A 19,828-nucleotide genomic window follows, 5' to 3' on the forward strand; every position below is an offset into this window, starting at 1 on the left:
ATTCCTGCCATTGCTGTTCCACTGTCTGTCCTGACTGTGCACAGTCCTGAAGAAGGGTAATACCAAAAACATTGACTTCTCCTTTCCTGCAGATGCTGCCTGGCTTGCTGTGTTCTTCCAGCCTTCTGTCTGTCTATCTTGGATTCTAGCATCTGCCATTTTTTTGTCTCCAACCACTGTCTTTCCTGCTAGGTTCCTTTCCCAGACAATACTAGCCAGCCATCCCTCATGCATCTGTGGTTGCTTTTATTCAACTGTAATAGCATTACATCTGATTCCAGCTTATCCCTATCCAATGGCAGAGTAAATTCCATCACATTATGGTCATTTCTCCTACAGAGTCCTTCAGCTTAAGCTCCCTCATCAAGTCTGCATCATTGTACATCACCAAATCCAGAACTGCCTGTTTCAGAGAGAGCTGCTGCTCCAAAAAGCCATCTCGTAGACATTCCACAAATTTCTTTTGATGTTCCCAGTCCACCTGCATATTGAAATCCCCCATGATCACTGTAACCTTGCCTTTCTTGCATGTCTTCTACCTCCTCGTGTACTACTGATTGGAGACCTATACATAACTCCCATTATGGTCTCTTTTACCTCTGCCATTCCTCAATCCTTGCCAAACAGATTCTACATCATCACACCGACTGTCGTTTCTTATATCAATTTAACTTCAATTCTTACTAATGAGACAATCCCACTCCCTCTGCTCACCCGCCTATCTTTACAATAGGATGTATATCCCTGGATATTTAGCTCGCAGTCCTGATCCCCTTGCAGCCAAATCTCTGTGATACCCACAAGATCATATCTGCCAATTTTAATCTGCACCACAAGTTCATTTTTCTTATTTCTAGCATCTGCAGTTTTTTTTGTCTCCAACCACTACCTTTCCCTTTAAGTTCCTCTCCCAGTCAATTCTAGCCAGCCACTCCCTCATGCCTCTGTAGTTGCTTTTATCCAACTGTAATACCATTACATTTGATTCCAGCTTCTTCCTCTCACATTACAGAGTAACTTCTATCATGTTATGGTTACTGCCTTCTAAGGGTTCCTTCACGTTAAGCTCCCTTATCAAGACTGCCTCATTGTACATCATTAGAACACAAAACAATACAGCGCAGAACAGGCCCTCCGGCCCTTGATGTTGCGCTGACCTGTGAACTAATCTAAGCCCCTCCCCCTACACTATCCTATCATCCATATGCTTATCCAAGGATTGTTTAAATTCCGCTAATGTGGTTGAGTAAACCACATTGTCAGGCAGGGCATTCTACGCTCTTACCACTCTCTGAGTAAAGAACCTGCCTCTGACATCTGTCTTAAATCGATCAACCCTCAATTTGTAGCTATGCCCCCTTGTACAAGCTGACGTCATCATCCTCAGAAAAAGACTCTCACTGTCCACCCTATCTAATCCTCTGATCCTCATTTATGTCTCTATTAAATCCCCTCTTAGCCTCCTTCTCTCCATTGAGAACAGACACAAGTCCCTCAGCCTTTCTTCATAGGGCCTGCGCTCCAGACCAGGCAACATCCTGGTAAATCTCCTCTGCACCTTTTCCAACGCATCCACATCCTTCCTGTAATGGGGCAACCAGAACTGCACGCAATATTCCAAATGATGCCGCACTAACGTTTTGTACAATTGCAGCATGACATCACGGCTCCGGAACTCAATCCCTCTACCAATAAAACCTAAAACACCGTAAGCCTTCTTAACAGCACTATCAACCTGGGTGGCAACTTTCAGGGATCTATGTACATGGACATCAAGATCCCCCTGCACATCCACACTACCGAGAATCTTTCCATTGACCCGGTATTCCGCCTTCCTATTATTCCTCCCAAAGTGAATCACCTCACATTTATTCGTATTAAACTCCATTTGCCACCTTTCGGCTCAATTCTGTAGTTTATCCAAGTCTCCCTGAAACCTGCAACATTCTTCCACACTGTCCACCACTCCACCGACTTTAGTGTCATTTGCAAACTTACTAACCCATCCACCAATGCCTGCGTACAAGTCATTTATAAAAATGACAAACAGCAGTGGTCCCAAAACAGATCCTTGAGGCACACCACTAGTAACCAGACTCCAGGCTGAATATTTTCCAGCAACCACCACTCGTTGCCTTCTTACAGAAAGCCAGTTTCTAATCCAAACTGCTAAATCTCCCTCAATTCCATGCCTCTGTATTTTCTCCAATAGCTTACCATGTGGAACCTTATCAAAGGCTTTATTGAAGTCCATGTACACCACGTCAACTGCCCTACCCTCATCCACATGCTTGGTCACTTTCTCAAAAATCTCAATGAGGTTTGAGAGACACAACCTGCCCTTGACGAATCCATGTTGACTATCTCCAATCAAACTGTTGCTTGCCAGATGACTATAAATCCTCTCTCTTATAATCCTTTCCAAAATTTTTTCTATAACAGATGTAAGGCTCACAGGTCTATAATTACCTGGGTCATCCCTACTGCCCTTCTTGAACAAGGGCACAACATTTGCAATCCTCCGGTCCTCTGGTACTAAACCTGTAGACAATGAGGACTCAAAGATCAAGGTCTCAGGCTCTGCCACCTCCTCCCTAACTTCCCAGACAATCCTCGGAAAAATCCCATCTGGCCCAGGGTATTTATCTACCTTCACACCTTCTAGAATCGATAACACCTTCTTCTTATTAACCTTAATCCTTTCAATTCTAGTAGTCCGTAACTCAGTCATTCCCTCGACAATATTCTCCTGTTCCTCACTGAAAACGGATGAGAAATAATCATTTAGCATGTCTCCAATCTCCATAGGGTCCACACACAACTTTCTACTTCTCTCTCTGACTGGCCCTATTCCTACCCTAGTCATCCATTTATTCCTCACATACCTATAGAAAGCTTTAGGGTTCTCCTTTATTCTACCTGCCAATGTCTGCTCATGTCCCCTCCTTGCTCTTCTTAACTCTCTCTTTAAATCCTTCCTAGCTAATCTGTAACTCTCCATCGCCTCATCTGAACCATTATCATTAAATCCAGAACTGCCTATTCCCATGTGGGCTATATCACAAGCTGCTCCAAAATGCCACACTGTAGACATTCCACAAATTCCTTTGCTTCCAATCCACTACCAACCTGATGTTCCCAATGAATCTGCATGTTGAAATCCTCCATAATCTTGCCTTTCTTACAGGCCTTTTCTATCTCTTGGTGTATCTTGTGCCCCAAATGCTGACTACTGTTTAGAGGCCTGCACATAACTCCCATACATGGTTTTTATACCTGTGTCAATCCTCAACTCTACCCATACAGATTCTATATCATCTGTCCTAACGTCGGTTCTTGCTACTGATTTAATTTCATTTCTGACTAATAAGACAACTCCACCCCTCTGCCCATCTGCCTGACTTTGCTATAGGATGTATATTCTTGGATATTTAGCTCTGAATCCTGATCCCACTGCAGCCACATGTCATTGACACCTATCACATCATACCTGTCAATTTCAATTTGTGCCACAAGCTCATTTACCTTACTTTGTATACTGCGTGTATTCAGATAAAACATCTTCAGCATTTTTAACTGTCCCTTTTCACGCTGTGATTCCTTTATCCGCTGTGCTTCAAGTTAGATTCCTAACCCTTTACAAACACTCTGTCTTATTTTGTGTTCTGAAGACTTTAATAACCTCTCCTAAGTTCTCCCTTCTTCTCATTTTTTTCATACTTTTACACAGAACATAAAACATAGAACTGTACAGCTCAGTACAGGCCCTTTGGCCCACGACGTTGTGCCCAACCTATTATTCCACTCTAAGATCAAACTACCCTGCATACCCTACATTTTACTATCATCCACTTAGATGTCCCTAAAGTATCTAACTCCATTACCGCCACGGGCAGCACATTCCATTGGCCAACCACTCTCTGTGTAAAGAACCTACCTCTGATAGCTCCCCTAAACCTTGTCCCAATCACCTTACAATTATGCTCCCTCGTAATAGTCATTTCCGCCCTGGAAACAAGTCTCTGGCTATCCATGCTATCTATGCCTCTCATCATCTTGTACACCTCTATCAAGTCACCTCTCATCCTTCTTTGCTCTAATGAGACAAGCCCTAGCTCCCTCAACATTTCCTCATAAGACCTGCCCTCCAGTTCAGGAAGCATCCTGAGAAATCTCCTCTGCACGCTCTCTAAAGCTTCCACATCCTTCTCATAATGAGGTGACCAGAACTGAACACAATATTCCATACAGTTGAATCCACCCCCAAATGTTAACCTGCTGTTTTGTTTCCCAGTCACCTTTATACTTCTTGGAGTTTTATCCTTCTCTTCACCCCCACTTTCTAGTTTAATGTTCTATAGCCCACCCGACTTACCCTTTTTGCTAGAACATTCATCCCAGCATGGTTTAGGTGGAGACTATCCCAACAGAAAAGATCCATCCTCTTCCAGTACTGATGCCAATGCCGCATGAAAAGGAAACCCTCTTTGCCACACCGCTCCTGTAGCCATGTGTTTACTTCCTTTATTCTCACATTCCTATGCCAATTTGTGTATGGCTTGGGCAGTAATCTGGAGATTCTAACCTTTGAAGACCTACTCTTTGATTTAGTTTCTAGTTCCTGATAATCCCCGAACATGTCCTCTTTCCTTGTCTTGTGTATGTTGTTTGTCCTGACAGAGACCATAATAACTGGATTCTCCCCCGTCTCTCCAATACCCTTTCCAGCCGAGCAGTGATGTTCCTCAATAAAAGATACATGGGATTTTCTATTATTTAACCTCAATATAGATCCTGAGGTCTGCCTATGGTGTATACTGGATGAAATGGCACAGGCAAGAGCAAAGAGTAATGGATGGGAACAACAGTAGACGGCATCATGGTGGGCATAAAGGGCCAGGAGAGAGTTATGCATCATAAATTGGCATGGAATAACAGGTGTTAAGGGGAGTACATATAGGACATGAGGTGGATTCAGTTGGCTTGAAAGGGGAACAAGAAGTGAGTTGGGGGTGGACAGCATGTTAATAGTAAGGACCCATGGGATGTTTTATATTTTATTCTTTCTTTTTAAATTTTTACACAGTACTGGAATTCCCAGATAGGCTTACAGGTGGGTCACTGCCACACCTCGTACTCTTCTTCCTATATCCAGGGTTGCAGCCCTGATTTTAAATATAACCTGCTCCACAAATTGAAAACTGAATGTTTCTCAGACATTTTAAGAAAGCAAATTTGCAGAGACAGGAATTCTCATGACTGCGCACAAGATGAATGGACCAAAATCAAGGCCTTACACATTGAAACGAGTAGCTTGTCCCACATTATCTTATTTGATTCAACTAAAGTCAATATGTGATGATTTTGAAAGCAATCTCCAGGAAGTAGCTCTCAAGTACGGCAACATCAAATTTAAGGCTATCTAGCAGTGTCCAATGAGTTGGTTGAAAGATGATACAGAAACATCTGATCATTGTTGTGGAATATATTCTTTTTGCTGCGAGAAGCAGCCCCAGGATTAGCTTGTGATTGCCAAATAATATTAATGGGTCTTATAACATTTATCAGTGCACTATGTTTGACGTAGGGCCACATTAAAGAAGTCTCCAGTGACACTCAATTTAGGAAAACTTGCAAGTCAAACAGTTGCTCTGGTGGGCAATGCACTCTGCTTTATGGTTAGAGACAAGTGAAGATAATCAAAATTAAAACATAATAACATATCAAAATTAATAAAGTTGCAAGGTATAAAGCATTTAAAAAACACATATGAATTTTTTGAACATCTCCTCACATGCAGAAAAAGATCAACCAGCTTGCAAGGTGGGCAACAAGCTTCAACAAGCAGGAGGGAGAAAGACAAAAGGTGGATGGAGAGGTAAAAGCACTTTAAGAAGCTTTTGAAAGTAAAGAGGGAAGAGAAGGACAAAGATGCCAAGAAAAAAGGAGGGCAAGGGGTCTGGGCTAGGCAGCAGTTACTGATAATGGAATTGAAAAAATATAGTAAGGTTGACTTGGGAGAAAGGAGGATGAATGCATGACTATAATGCTGAAGAAATAATCAAAGATAAGGAGGAGTGACTCTCTTTAGGAACTTAAAAGAAAGAATTACTGCCTTAAAGTCAGCTCCTTCAAGCAAGATTACTATCAGAGTTTCGTAAGGGTGTATATTGTAGAAAAAGTTAACATGCAGTGGCTGCATTCTGAATGAGTCATAGTTTCTGGAACACATTCAACAACTTACTTTGTGAACACCAATACAAATTATGCATTCCTGACGGACAATATGAAATGAAAAAGTTATGCTGATGTATGTCAAGAAGGCGATTTTTAACCCTTTAGCTTTAGCCAAGATCTGTGGCTTCCACAGTCATAAACAAAACACTTAATCTGACATCTCTCAGGTCCACTCAAATTTCTACGAATTTCCGAAATCAGACCAACCGTAAGCAAGCAACCACCATCATATCGGAGTAGCTGCATAAGGATAGGGAGAATCTGTTGACATCTATTGATATCAGAAGTATTCTGACCAGAATATGTATAAAAGAAGCTTGGTTGGGCAACACTCTATGAAACTCACTGGGTATGCCTATCAGCAATGGATAAAATAGTCGCTTGTTGAGATCAAAATAACTGCTCCTCAGCTGTTACTGGAAATTTGACGTTGTTTATTTCAAAACACTTTGTGAGAACCACCTCCTCACCTGAAGAATTCATATTTCTCCTAAAATCATAATTGCATTGTTCTTTCCTATATCCTTGTACATTGCACTGTTACCTACCTGTCCAGATATGAAGTCAAAGTATAATGTTTAGTTATTCCCAGAATCTTCTGTATAACTGATTCTGTAAAAACAAAAGTGACAGAAAACCAAATTCAGCAATGAAGTGGCTTTTATCAGGCATTTCGTCTATGCCTCTCTAAACATTCCAGATGAAAGAATAAAATCACAGAACTGATGTACCGAATTTCAAACTTTTTCCCCTTCAAGGCAAGAGGGAAGTTCTGATGTTATTCCTCAATAACAATGCAATGCAGCAATTTTTCTCTTCATCCTCATGTTATAATGACAGCTGCATGATTTATTGTCAGGTTGCTGATTCTTGTAAAACCCAATCAAAACACAATTATTCAAGAAACCTCCAGGTTAAAATATATTGGGAAGACAGTTATTTCACATGTTTAACACCATGCCAAAATATACAACATACGAGGATACAGACATTTGCTGGATGCAAGTACAGGAAGACAGGTGGTGTATTTTTAGGAGTTCAATGAACCTTTTTGCTTAGCTGTTAATTTACTGAAATACAAGAAAATTAGAACACAAGATGGTGCAGCACAGGAATGGGCCCTTTGACCCACAATGCTGTGCCAAACATGATGCCAAACTAAACTAATCTGCCTGTCAATGGTCCACATCCCTCTATTCCTTGCATATTCATATGCTTATCTAAAAGCCCCTTAGGTGCCCTGTCATATCTGACTCCACCACCAACCCTGCCAAAAAAAATTCCAGACACCTACCACTCTGTGTAAAAAAACTTCCTCCTTACATCTCTTTTGAACTTTTCTCCTTCTCACCTTAAATGCATGCCTCCTAGTATTAGACATTTCAACTCTGGCAAAAAGACTGTCAATTCTATCGAAGTATCTCATCTATCAAATTTCCCCTCAGCATATGCCGTTCTAGAGAAAACAACCCTAGTTTTTCTAGCCCCTCCTATAGCTCATACACAGATTTTTACAAGTGTAAAAATTATAATCTAGTACTTCAATAAAGAAATCAAGTTAAACTTCACCAATTTTCCAATATGCTGCAAAACTGGCAGCACTACATTGTAATTTCCAGCTTTTCTGCACTCAGTGCTGAAGCAACATATTTAGCACTGATCTTGGATAAAGCTATCCACAAAGACTGTGATATATTTGTAGTAGTGTGGATTTCATATTCTTAACATTAATTTTATAGGCAGCACCAAGTCATTGTGATCGCCAAGCATCTGGCAACTGTGACATGATTATGTACAGCAAACAGCCTCAAAGTATTCTCAAATAACACATCAGGAAGTTTGTAGTTGCTAGCAAAACAAATATCTGGATGTACACATATGAAGATGAAATATCATGGACTTCTAAAAACTTCTGTTAAGCTTGAAGACATCAGAATAAATAATCACAGTAACATTATATCTTCTATGTAATAAATCACAACATATAAGTTGAACCCATTTGTCAAAGCTCAAAAATGATGTTTTGGCAAAGATTCTCTTTTCTCTTTACTCATTCATAGGATGAGGGCGTCACTGACCAGAGAGCATTTATTGCCCATCCCTGATTGCCCAGAGGGCAGTTAAGAGTCAACCACATTGCCATGGGTTCTGGAGTCACATGTCGGCCAGACCAGGTAAAGATGGCAATTTCCTTCCCTAAAGGACATTAATGAACCAGATGGGTTTTTCTGACAATCAGCAATGGATTCATGGTCAATCACTAGATTTTTAAATCCAGTTTTTTTTATTGAATTCAAACTCTACCATCTGCCTTGGTGAGATTTGAACCCGAGTCTCCAGAATGTTATCTGGGTCTCTGGATTTAACAGTCCAACAATAATACCACTGGGCTATCGCCTCCCCCAACTCAGTACTTGCATTTCCTCCTCAATATGCTATATTCACATTAGCAGTCAGTCAGTCTCAATTTTTCATTCTACGTATGCATGTTTTACTTTCTGGTATCTTATAATAGGGCACAAGCAATCAACCAGGTGATACAGGCTGTATTTTGAAGATGCACAAAAGGAAAAGCCATTCACATCGTGAGAACACTAACCAAATGCAAAATATGCCAAAAAGATCAAACATTTTTGATATCTATTCAATCCATGTGGGCAACACTCAACATGAAGGAGCCTAAGATGCATATTTTGAAGACTTAAACCATGTTGTCAATTCATGCTAAATGTCAAAAGCATTTCAAAATGGTGACCACACACATCAGTTTACATGCTTGGGTTATAAATCAATCCCAGTTTTGGAGAGATTTTCAAGGTTTTAAAGATTGACTTATACGCTAACATACATGGTATTTACAAGTTCAATGACATCTATTACAGAATGGATTAGCGCCTAGGCATAATGTATCTAATGACTTGGATGTGGGGACCAAATGTAATATTTCCAAATTTGCAGACGAGACCAAACAGAGTGGGAACAGGGGTTGTGGGGAGACGGCTAGGAGGCTTCAAAGGACTTGGACAGGCTAAGTGATTGGAAAAGTACGTGATAGAATAAAAGAGTAGTAAGTGTGAAGTTATCCATTTTGGTACAAGCAAAGTGGAAAGATAATATATTTCTTAAATGGTGAGAGATTGGTTAGTACTAATGTCCAAAGGAGCCTGAATATCGCTGTTCAAGTAACCACAAAGGTGCAGCGAGGCATTAGGAAATGAAATGGTAAGTTAGCCTTTATCTCGGGGGAGGGAAAGCTGTCTTGAGGCAGTTGTATAGAGTCTTAGCGATACCTCACCTGGAGTATTCTGTACATTTTGGTCCCCTGGTCTAAGGATGGATATTCTTGCCAAACAACGTGCACAACAGACTCACTCGACATATACCTGGGACGGCAGACTGCATTTCAAGGAGACGTTAAAAAGACTGTGTCTGCATTCTCCAGAGTTCTAAGAATAAAGAGTGATGTCACTGAAACTTACAAAAGATATGGATGCTGCTTCTAGCAGATGAGATGGAATCTGGAGACAGTCTTAGAAATAAGAGTAGACCATTTAAGAATAAATGAGAAGGAAATTTTTTAAATGGGGATGGTGAATCTTTGTAATTCTGTAACTCCAGGCAGCTGTGAAAGCAGAATCACGGAGCACGTTCAGTACAGAAATCGTTAAATTTCTTAATACTAATGTGATCAAGGGCTATGGGGATAGTGAGATAAAGCGGTGTCAGGACAGATGATCAGATATAAGATAAGTCAACAGCACAGCAGGATTAATGAGGTTAATAGCCTGAGCATGCTCCTGTGCTCCTAAAAAGAGAACATAGGAATGATTTTCAAAGGACCAATTGGCCCAGAAATTCCCATATTTAGATAATCATTTCTATAGGTTTGATTAGAATTGTGCATCAAGACTTTGCAGAAATTGATATTTTTCTGTGGAAATTACCCTGTATCTGGCTACCTATTAAAATGTTAACGAGAGTCAGGCATTTTAGAGGATTTTAATTCAGTTAAGCTTATTAGTTACCAGGAAAAGTTACATAAGTAAAAACCGACTGTAACTCCTACATTACCATTAAATTGAACCCTGACTCACTGCTGCTTTCCACAACTACAAATCTTCTTCCTCAGATACTTGACAACTCTGATCCACTCCCACCGCAACAGTCCCACTCTCTTTCCTGACCTAGTAACAAGTTATCCCCAGACTGACAACACCAATTCAACCCTGCCAGCCAAAACACTTTTCTTTGGTCTAACACCTTGATCTACTACAAGAGTTCAACCACTTACATGGGGATAGTGAGATAAAGCGGTGTCAGGATAGATGATCAGATATAAGATAAGTCAACAGCACAGCAGGATTAATGAGGTTAATACGCACTTAGCATATGTGCCCCCCTCCTGCAACTCACCCACCCGCTTCCCCAATCCTTCATCCAAGTGACCCTCAACCCCTCACCGATCTGCTCCCAACCCCTTCTCTATTTGGTACCCTAACTTTTCACCACCTAACTGCAACAGTATCCTATTCCTACTACTCCCCCCCACCCAACTGCCATTCTACCGCCCTCACCCACAAAACTGTCATCCAAAGTCCTACCAATCATACCCCCCATGCAGAGATAATGGGAACTGCAGATGCTGGAGAATCTAAGATAACAAAATGTGAAGCTGGGTGAACACAGCAAGCCAAGCAGCATCTCAGGAGTACAAAAGCGGACTGATCTATCCCCTCCCTACCTCCCCACCTATGCTCTCCTCTCCACCTATCTTCTTTTCTCTCCATCTTCGGTCTGCTTTCCCCTCTCTCCCTATTTATTTCAGAACCCTCTCCCTATCTCCCTCTCTGATGAAGGGTCTAGGCCCGAAACGTCAGCTTCTGTGCTCCCGAGATGCTGCTGGGCCTGCTGTGTTCATCCAGCTTCACACTTTGTTATCTTGGATACCCCCCATGCAAATGCCATTCTAATCCTCTCACTTACCTTACTTTTATGCCTTGACCGTCAAAGTGCCTACTAACATCTGCGCATTTACATTTGCCATCAAGGATCTGGTTTCCATTGCAATCATTCCTGAACTGGTCTCTGCCCCTTTACAACAGGAGGGTCTTGTCCAGGAAATTTCATCATGGGACTGATCAAAAGGCAGAACTTCTTTAAAATGTCCGAACTGGGTCTAAAGTAGAGTTTCCAAATTTGAATGGAATTTCTGGGCCAAAATTAATCCAAGATCATGCTATTCGTCAAACATTAACTTTAAATTTCTCTAAGTTCAGAGGAGAGAGAGGAAGCTAAAAGATTCAGTCATCATACCTTCGAAGGCCCTTAAATGTGTACTGAATAAATCAAGAGCTGACTTGAAAAATCAGTGAGTCTCATATGGAGTAGGAAATCTCACTCCAGTTTGGATTTTTGTTCAGACTAAAATGTATTCCATAAATTTACATTGGTATGAAGCCAACATATTGTAAAATGACTGGTAAACTTGGATAACAAGGTGTAGAGCTGGATGAACACAGCAGACCAAGCAGCATCCTGGGAGCAGGAAAGCTGACGCTTCAGGCCTAGGCCCTTAATCTTGGCACCGATTTTCTTTTAATCTGTATATAGATGAAGGGCTTTTGCTTATTTTGGTCAGACTCCAACTACATAGTTCATTCAGTTTCAGGCATCAAGCCTCAGGAGCGTAAGGGACCAGAGAAGGAGGCCATACAGTCCCTCCAGCCTGTTCAGCAATCAAGGCCTTAACTTCATTTTCTAGCATGCTCTGCATGCCACTTGATACCATGAGGCAACAAAAACCTGTTTATCTCAACCTTGAATGACATTTAATGACAGAGCATACAAAGCCCTCTGAGATGGACAATTTCAAAGATTCACAAACCCTTTTGAGTGGAGAAATATTTTCTCTTATTGGTTTTAAGTTAGTAACCTCTTATCCTGAAGTTATGCCCCAGTATTAACCATATTCCCCTCCAGGGAAAACAACCTCAGTGCCTATCCTGTCAAGTCTGTTCAAGATCATATATGTTTCAAAGAGAATAACTTTCATTCTTCTAATCTCCAAAGAGTTAATGCCCAATTTACTCAGCCTCTCATCCCAGGTGCCCCAGGCCTAGTGATCTTTCATTGTAACATATCAAATACAAATATATTGCTCCTCATATACAGAGACTAAAACTGCACAGAGAACTCTAGATGTGTTTCACCAAATCACAATACATGCTTCCTTGTTCTCGTACTCCAACATTCTTGTATTCTTGCATACTATTTTCAACACCCCCAAAGGAGTAAAGCCAAATTTCTGTGGAGAAAAGTTTAAAATTTAAAAGTTTTAAGCTATTAAAAGATTTTTTTAAAATAGCAAAGTAAATGCGCTCAGATGAACACTATATATTTAAACTGTGAACTTGTCATACATTCACACAATCAGTCTATGCCTTGTGGAATCTTTTGGCTCCTTCCTCACAACTTAAAAGAATACTGAGAGGCCTAAATAGCATAAATATGGAGAGATGTTTCCACTGGTAAGAGAGGCTACGACTTGACGGTACAGCCCCAAACCTTTTAGAGCTGAGATGAGGGGGAGTTTCTTCAGAAAGAAGGTAGTGAATCTGTGGAACTCAGTGCCGCAGAGAGCTATGGAGGCCAAGTTATTCAATACATTTAAGACTGAGATAAATAGGTTCTTGATTAGAAACACAGAACCCCTACAGTGTGGAAGCAGGCCATTCAGCCTATTGAGTCAATTTCTGAGTTTCTGGGTGTAATCGGGGACACAGTACAGAGGTTCATCCCAAAGGAACGAAAGATTTTCCAGGAGGCAGGGGGGGAAATTAGACAGCTATGGCTGACAAAGGAAGACAGGAAATGTCTCAAAGAAAAAGAGACAGCCTATAAAGTGGCCAAGAGCACTGGGAAATCAGAAGACTGGGAAGGCTACAAAAACAAACAGAGGATAACAAAGAGAGAAATAAGGAAGGAGAAAATCAAGTATGAAGGTAGGCTAGCAAGTAATACTAGAAATGATAGGTAAAAGTTTCTTTCAAAACATAAGAAACAAACAAGAGGCAAAAGTAGACGTTGGGCCGCTCCAAACTGATGCTGGAAGGCTAGTGATGGGAGATAAGGAAATAGCTGAAGAACTTCATAAGTACTTTGCGTCAGTCTTCACAGTGGAAGACATGAATAGTATGCCAACAATGAAGGCGAGTCAGGGAGCAGAGTTGAGCATGGTAGGCATTACAAAAGAGAACATAGAACAATAAAGCACAGACAGGCCCTTCGTTCCTCGATGTTGCACTGATATGTGAACTAATCTAAGCCCCTCTCCCTATTAGAAAGTGCTAGAAAAGCTAAAAGGTCTAAAAATTGATAAATCTCCTGGCCCCGATGGGCTACATTCTAGAGTTCTGAGGGAGGTGGCTGAGGAAATAGCCGAGGCGTAGGTTGTGATCTTTCAAAAGTCATTGGAGTCTGGGGAAGTCCTAGATGATTGGAAAATTGCTGTTGTAATCCCCTTGTTTAAGAAAGGATCAAGGCAAAAGATGGAAAATTATAGGCCGATTAGCCTAACCTGGGTTGTTGGTAAAATTCTAGAATCCATTGTTAAGGATGAGATTTCTAAATTCCTGGAAGTGCGGGTCAGATTAAAACAAGTCAGCATGGATTTAATAAGGGGAGGTTGTGCCTGACAAACCTGTTGGAATTCTTTGAAGAGGCAACAAGTAAGTTAGACCAGGGAAACCCAGTGGATGTTTTCCGTCTAGACTTCCAAAAGACTTCTGATAAGGTGCCTCACGGGAGGCGGCAGAGTAAGTTGAGGGCCCATGGTGTTCAAGGTGAGGTACTGGCATGGATTGAGGATTGGCTGTCTGACAGAAGGCAGAGAGTTGGGATAAAAGGCTCTTTTTCGGAATGGCAACCGGTGACAAGTGGTGTCCTGCAGGGTTCAGTGTTGGGGCTGCAGCTGCTCACTTTATATATTACTGATCTGGATGAAGGGACTGGGGGGCATTCTGGTGAAGTTTGCCGATGATACGAAGATAGGTGGACAGGCAGGCAGTACTAAGGAGGTGGGGAGGCTGCAGAAAGATTTAGACAGTTTAGGAGAGTGGTCCAGGAAATGGTTGATGAAATTCAACGTGAACAAATGCGAGGTCTTGTACTTTGTAAAAAAGAATACAGGCATGGACTATTTTCTAAACGGTGAGAAAATTCATAAAGCCGAAGTACAAAGGGATTGGGAATGCTTTTAAAAAGCAAATGTAATGTCACTTATCTCAAGAGGGTTGGAATATAAAAGCAGCGATGTGCCTCTGAGACATTATAAAGCTCTAGTTCGGCCCCATTTAGAATACTGTGTCCAATTTTGGGTGCCACACTTCAGGAAAGACATAGTGGCACTGGAGCGTGTCCAGCGGAGATTCACATGGATGATCCCTAGAATGGTAGGCCTAACATACGATGAACAGCTGAGGATCCTGGGATTGTATTCATTAGGGTTTAGGAGGTTGAGGAGAGATCTAATAGCAACTTACCAGATAATGCATGGCTTAGAAAGGGTCGACGCTGGGAAGCTGTTTCTGTTAGGCGGGGAGGCTCGGACCCATGGGCATAGCCTTAGAATTAGAGGGGGTCAATTTAGAATGGAAATGAGGAGACATTTCTTCAGCCAGAGAGTGGTGAGTCTGTGGAATTCATTGCCACGGAGCACAGTGGAGGCCGGAACTTCAAGGCAGAGATTGATAAATTCTTGATCTCGCAAGGAATTAAGGGCTACGGGGAGAGTGCAGGTAAGTGGAGTGAAATGCCCATCAGCCATGATTAAATGGCAGACTGGACTCAATGGTCCAAATGGCCTTACTTCCACTCCTATGTCTTATGGTCTTATGGAGTCCACACTAACCCTTCAAACAGCATCCCACCCAGACCCACACACCCACCCTATTCATGTCCAATAGCCAATCCACCTAACCTACACATTCCTGGGCATTATGGGCAATTTATCATGACCAATCCACCTTTGGACTGTGGGAACAAACCAGTGCACCCATGGGAAACCCAGGCAGACTGGTAAGGATGTGCAAACTCCACACAGACAGTCGCCTGAGGGTAGGTTCAAACACGGGTCCCTGGTGCTTTGAGGCAGCAAGGCTAACCACTGAGCCACCATGCCAGTGGCCGGTCTTGACAGATTCTGCTTCTTTGTAATGGTCAACCGAATATTCTAAGTGTAACAATCTCCCACTGTAACCTGTTACTAAAAACAACTTGGTGGAAATACAGGATTTCCCCACTGCTGATCAAAATCTCTCTTTGAACATGATAAAAAAACACCAATTATTCAGATCTGAAAACACACCAATAGTTCCTTAAGTCAGGGAAACAAGGTTTATGTGTAGAAGGAATTGGGTTGAGAAATATATCAGCCATGTTCAAACAGCAGTGAAGTCTTGATGGGCGAAATGGGCTAATTTTGCTCCTATATCTTATGGTCTACATTCCCAGCTAGCTTTCCATTATCAGCAAACTTGGATATATTACTTATGGATTATTTGTCTAAGTGCAAATTTTCCTTTAAGTCACATACGATTCTGACTTGGAACAAATTCAACATTTCTTCATAGTTGCTGGGTCAAAGTCCTAAAATCCCCTTCCTAATTGCACATGGATGTTCCTATGCTCTAAGGACTGCAACAGTTTGAGAAAACAGCTCAGCCTCTTCTTCTGCAGGTCAATTAGGAACAGACACTAAATGCTGGCCTAGCCAGTGTGGCACACATTCTCTTGAATAAATAATTTAATGGAAGAATATCCTTTCTAGGTCACTACAGAAGGATATAAAATGAAAAAGGAAGCAAAATTATGGTCAAGCTGAAGTTTAAAGAAAGCAATGGGATGTCATGGTTGACATGGCTGAGATTGGCAGAGATGAGACTTCCAGTGTTGAGACTAAGATGAGTGATGTTAGAAATAAAAAAAAAGGTCTATGCAATTTAGAATAAGTGACAACTGAAGCATTGTGTAAATTAACTACTGCTGGTCTTGACAGCTTCTGCTTTTGTGTAATGATCTACTAAATATTCGGAGTGTAACAGTCCTCCATTGTAGCCAGTCAGTAAAACAGACTTGGTGGAAATACAGGATTTCTGCACTGATAATCAAAATCCTTCTTTGATACGATAAAGAGCACCAATTATTCAGATCTAAAAAGCCATCAATAGGTTTCTTAAAAGGAAGAACTGACATTTACATATGGTCTGGTTGTCAAATCTCCCTAAGTGCCAGTCAATATGTACATTAGCATTTTCAGCGGACTCTAAAGTCCAACTGATCAACTAGTCAAGTTTGACTGAAATTGATATAAGGCATGGTTAAGATGAGAGAGGGGTTTCTGCAATTTGCCCGGGAATGTCTGCTTTAAGTAGAACCCGAGTTCACAATGTTCGAGGAGTAAAGGCATTGTAATAGTGTGACTCAGTTCTGTAATGTAATTGCATTGTTTATTTATTGATTAAGAGCCTATTCAGGAAATGATGTCAGCGTCTGGGAAAATAGGGCAAGTAATTGGTATTGTGTGATGATCCACTTGCTCTTCACTGAAAGTGATAACTACAGATGTTTCCTGGGCTACACCAGTCCATTGCAGAATATTACTTGAATGCGTGAGCTGAGAAACACTGACCAGAGGAAGCCGGAGACAATACTGTAAATACATCAAAGATTAATTGTTCTAGTTTACAATTGGGGTACAATAGGCTGTTCCTCTTGGCTACACTATGCGGACAGAATGATCTGATACATTTGCCACTGTGTCTGCATTTGAACATTGTAGAATCCAGCATAAGATAGAAAATAGAAAAAAATATTTTAGCATGTTCCAATGAGACTGGGAAGCTCAGAAATTTTCAAAATGCAGCTATATTTTCCAAAGCCAGAAACCAGCATAGCATGGTCAATGTGCTGTTTAAATTTGATAAAATCCTGTTTAAAAACAAACACTTCCATGCCTTTTGAGAATCATTTCTGTCTTTTAATTCCGCTTTCAATTTTGAACTGCTCCATAGAACATTACAGCACAGTACAGGCCCTTCGGCCCTCGATGTTGAGCCGACCTGTCATACTGATCTCAAGCCCATCTAACCTACACTATTCCATGTACGTCCATATGCTTATCCAATGTCGACTTAAATGTACCTAAAGTTGGCGAATCTACTACCGTTGCAGACAAAGCGTTCCTACCTCTGACACCTATCCTGTATCTTTCACCCCTCAACTGAAAGCTATGCCCTCTCGTGCTCGCTGTCACCATTCTAGGAAAAAGGCTCTCCCTATCCACCCTATCTAACCCACTGATTACTTTATATGTTTCAATTAAGTCACCTCTCAACGTTCTTCTCTCTAATGAAAACAGCCTCAAGTCCCTCAGCCTTTCCTCGTAAGACCTTCCCTCCACACCAGGCAACATCCTAGTAAATCTCCTCTGCACCCTTTCCAAAGCTTCCACATCCTTCTTATAATGCAGTGAACAGAACTGTACACAATACTCCAAGTGCGGCCGCACCAGAGTTTGGTACAGCTGCAGCATTACCTCTTGGTTCCGGAACTCGATCCCTCTATTAATAAAAGCTCCAGTCTTCTGTTTGTAATCAGTAATCATTTCAATTAAACTTGATTAAATTTATGTAATTAATAGTATTACTTTCATCCTTTTGTTACTGTTGTTGGAAGGATGAAACATTCAAAAATAACTCAGGACTCTTGAAACACTGGAAATACCAACACAACTGCTGGTAGGCCATATGCCACATCATAAAAATGCTCTTACTCGGTGCAAATCTGTAAACCTTTTCCAAGGCATCACAGGAAGATTGATGAATGAGCAGAATCTATTCCAGTTCTTTGAGACTCAGGTACTTGTAGAATATTGAAACTCAAGGTAATTGGCTGTTCAGTGTAAGTAAAGCTGCAGGCTGTATTCAACTCCATTACACGATCTGGAAATGTTCTATTCCCCAACAACAGCATCCATCAAAATAATATTACAATAAGGTTGCTGGAAATCATCCATTGCCTAAGGTTAGGATGATAGGATTAATATCAAGAAAGATTCAACCAAAATACTTTCTAATATTTTTGCTCATTATTTAAGTTACACCGTGATCAACAGAATTATCAGTAATCATTGTAGAACACTGACAATACTGTCATCTCATTAGTTACCTGTTTTCCTTCCTTTTATAGACAGTTTCTTTTAATTTTTTTGCACATTTACATGAAATTTGTAAATATTACTCATACCTTCTTTAACAAATGCAAAAATGGTCCAGAATCCATCATGTAAATTTGTTCAATGTAGCCTTTACGAAGGCACTATTGCCAACATCAACAGATATCAATCAGTGATTGCAGAGTAACAATTAAGCCAAAGTTCCATTGCTTCACAGTGACTGAGTCTATATTAAATGCTTGCATTACAACTCACTGAGGTAGCATGCTGGAAATTGAGCCCCACTCTTCTAGGTGTGCTCACAGCAGTTAAAGATTTTGTAAAGGAGACAAAGTTCTCCAACTTACTTCACTTTCAGACCCAGAGTGAGGGAAAGCAGGAACCAGGTTTGTGTTTTGAAAAAGAATTACTATTTATTTCAAATTATTAGTCTCTAGCCACAGGCAAACAGTTATAAACCTCTGACATAATTGAACACTAATCCCCTTACCCCAGAATAAGCTCCCCTTCTCACACAGGAGGACAAACTGACAAAGAAAATAGGTAATAAAATGTGAGGCTGGATGAACACAGCAGGCCAAGCAGCATCTCAAGAGCACAAAAGCTGACGTTTCGGGCCTAGACCCTTCATCAGAGAGGGGGATGGGGTGAGGGTTCTGGAATAAATAGGGAGAGAGGGGGAGGCGGACCGAAGATGGAGAGAAAAGAAGATAGGTGGAGAGGAGAGTATAGGTGGGGAGGTAGAGAGGGGATAGGTCAGTCCAGGGAAGACTGACAGGTCAAGGAGGTGGGATGAGGTTAGTAGGTGGGAGATGGAGGTGCAGCTTGGGGTGGGAGGAAGGGATGGGTGAGAGGAAGAACAGGTTAGGGAGGCAGAGACAGGTTGGACTGGTTTTGGGATGCAGTGGGTGGAGGGGAAGAGCTGGGCTGGTTTTGGGATTCAGTGGGGGAAGGGGAGATTTTGAAGCTGGTGAAGTCCACATTGATACCATTGGGCTGCAGGGTTGCCAAGCGGAATATGAGTTGCTGTTCCTGCAACCTTCAGGTGGCATCATTGTGGCACTGCAGGAGGCCCATGATGGACATGTCATCTAAAGAATGGGAGGGGGAGAGAAAATGGTTTGCGACTGGGAGGTGCTGTTGTTTATTGCGAACCGAGCGGAGGTGTTCTGCAAAGCGGTCCCCAAGCCTCTGCTTGGTTGCCCCAATGTAGAGGAAGCCACACTGGGTACAATGGATGAAGTATACCACATTGGCAGATGTGCAGGTGAACTTCTGCTTAATATGCAAAGTCATCTTGGGGCCTGGGATAGGGGTGAGGGAGGAGGTGTGGGGGCAAGTGTAGCATTTCTTGCGGTT

At 41.5% G+C, this 19,828-nt stretch overlaps 1 protein-coding gene across 5 annotated transcripts in view; it reads right to left on the bottom strand.

The window, feature by feature from the left end:
• LOC125456234 (CMP-N-acetylneuraminate-beta-1,4-galactoside alpha-2,3-sialyltransferase-like) overlaps positions 1 to 19,828 on the bottom strand; it is a 543,155-nt gene that overhangs the window by 159,372 nt on the left and 363,955 nt on the right. For all 5 annotated transcript variants that reach the window (XM_059647998.1, XM_059647996.1, XM_059647999.1 and 2 more), the window contains one exon: positions 6,786 to 6,849. In XM_059647998.1, the coding sequence (XP_059503981.1) occupies positions 6,786 to 6,849 (64 nt within the window). The remainder of the gene's footprint in view (positions 1 to 6,785; positions 6,850 to 19,828) is intronic.

This window comes from Stegostoma tigrinum, chromosome 8 (assembly GCF_030684315.1).
Source record: "Stegostoma tigrinum isolate sSteTig4 chromosome 8, sSteTig4.hap1, whole genome shotgun sequence".
NCBI classification, from domain to species: domain Eukaryota; kingdom Metazoa; phylum Chordata; class Chondrichthyes; order Orectolobiformes; family Stegostomatidae; genus Stegostoma; species Stegostoma tigrinum.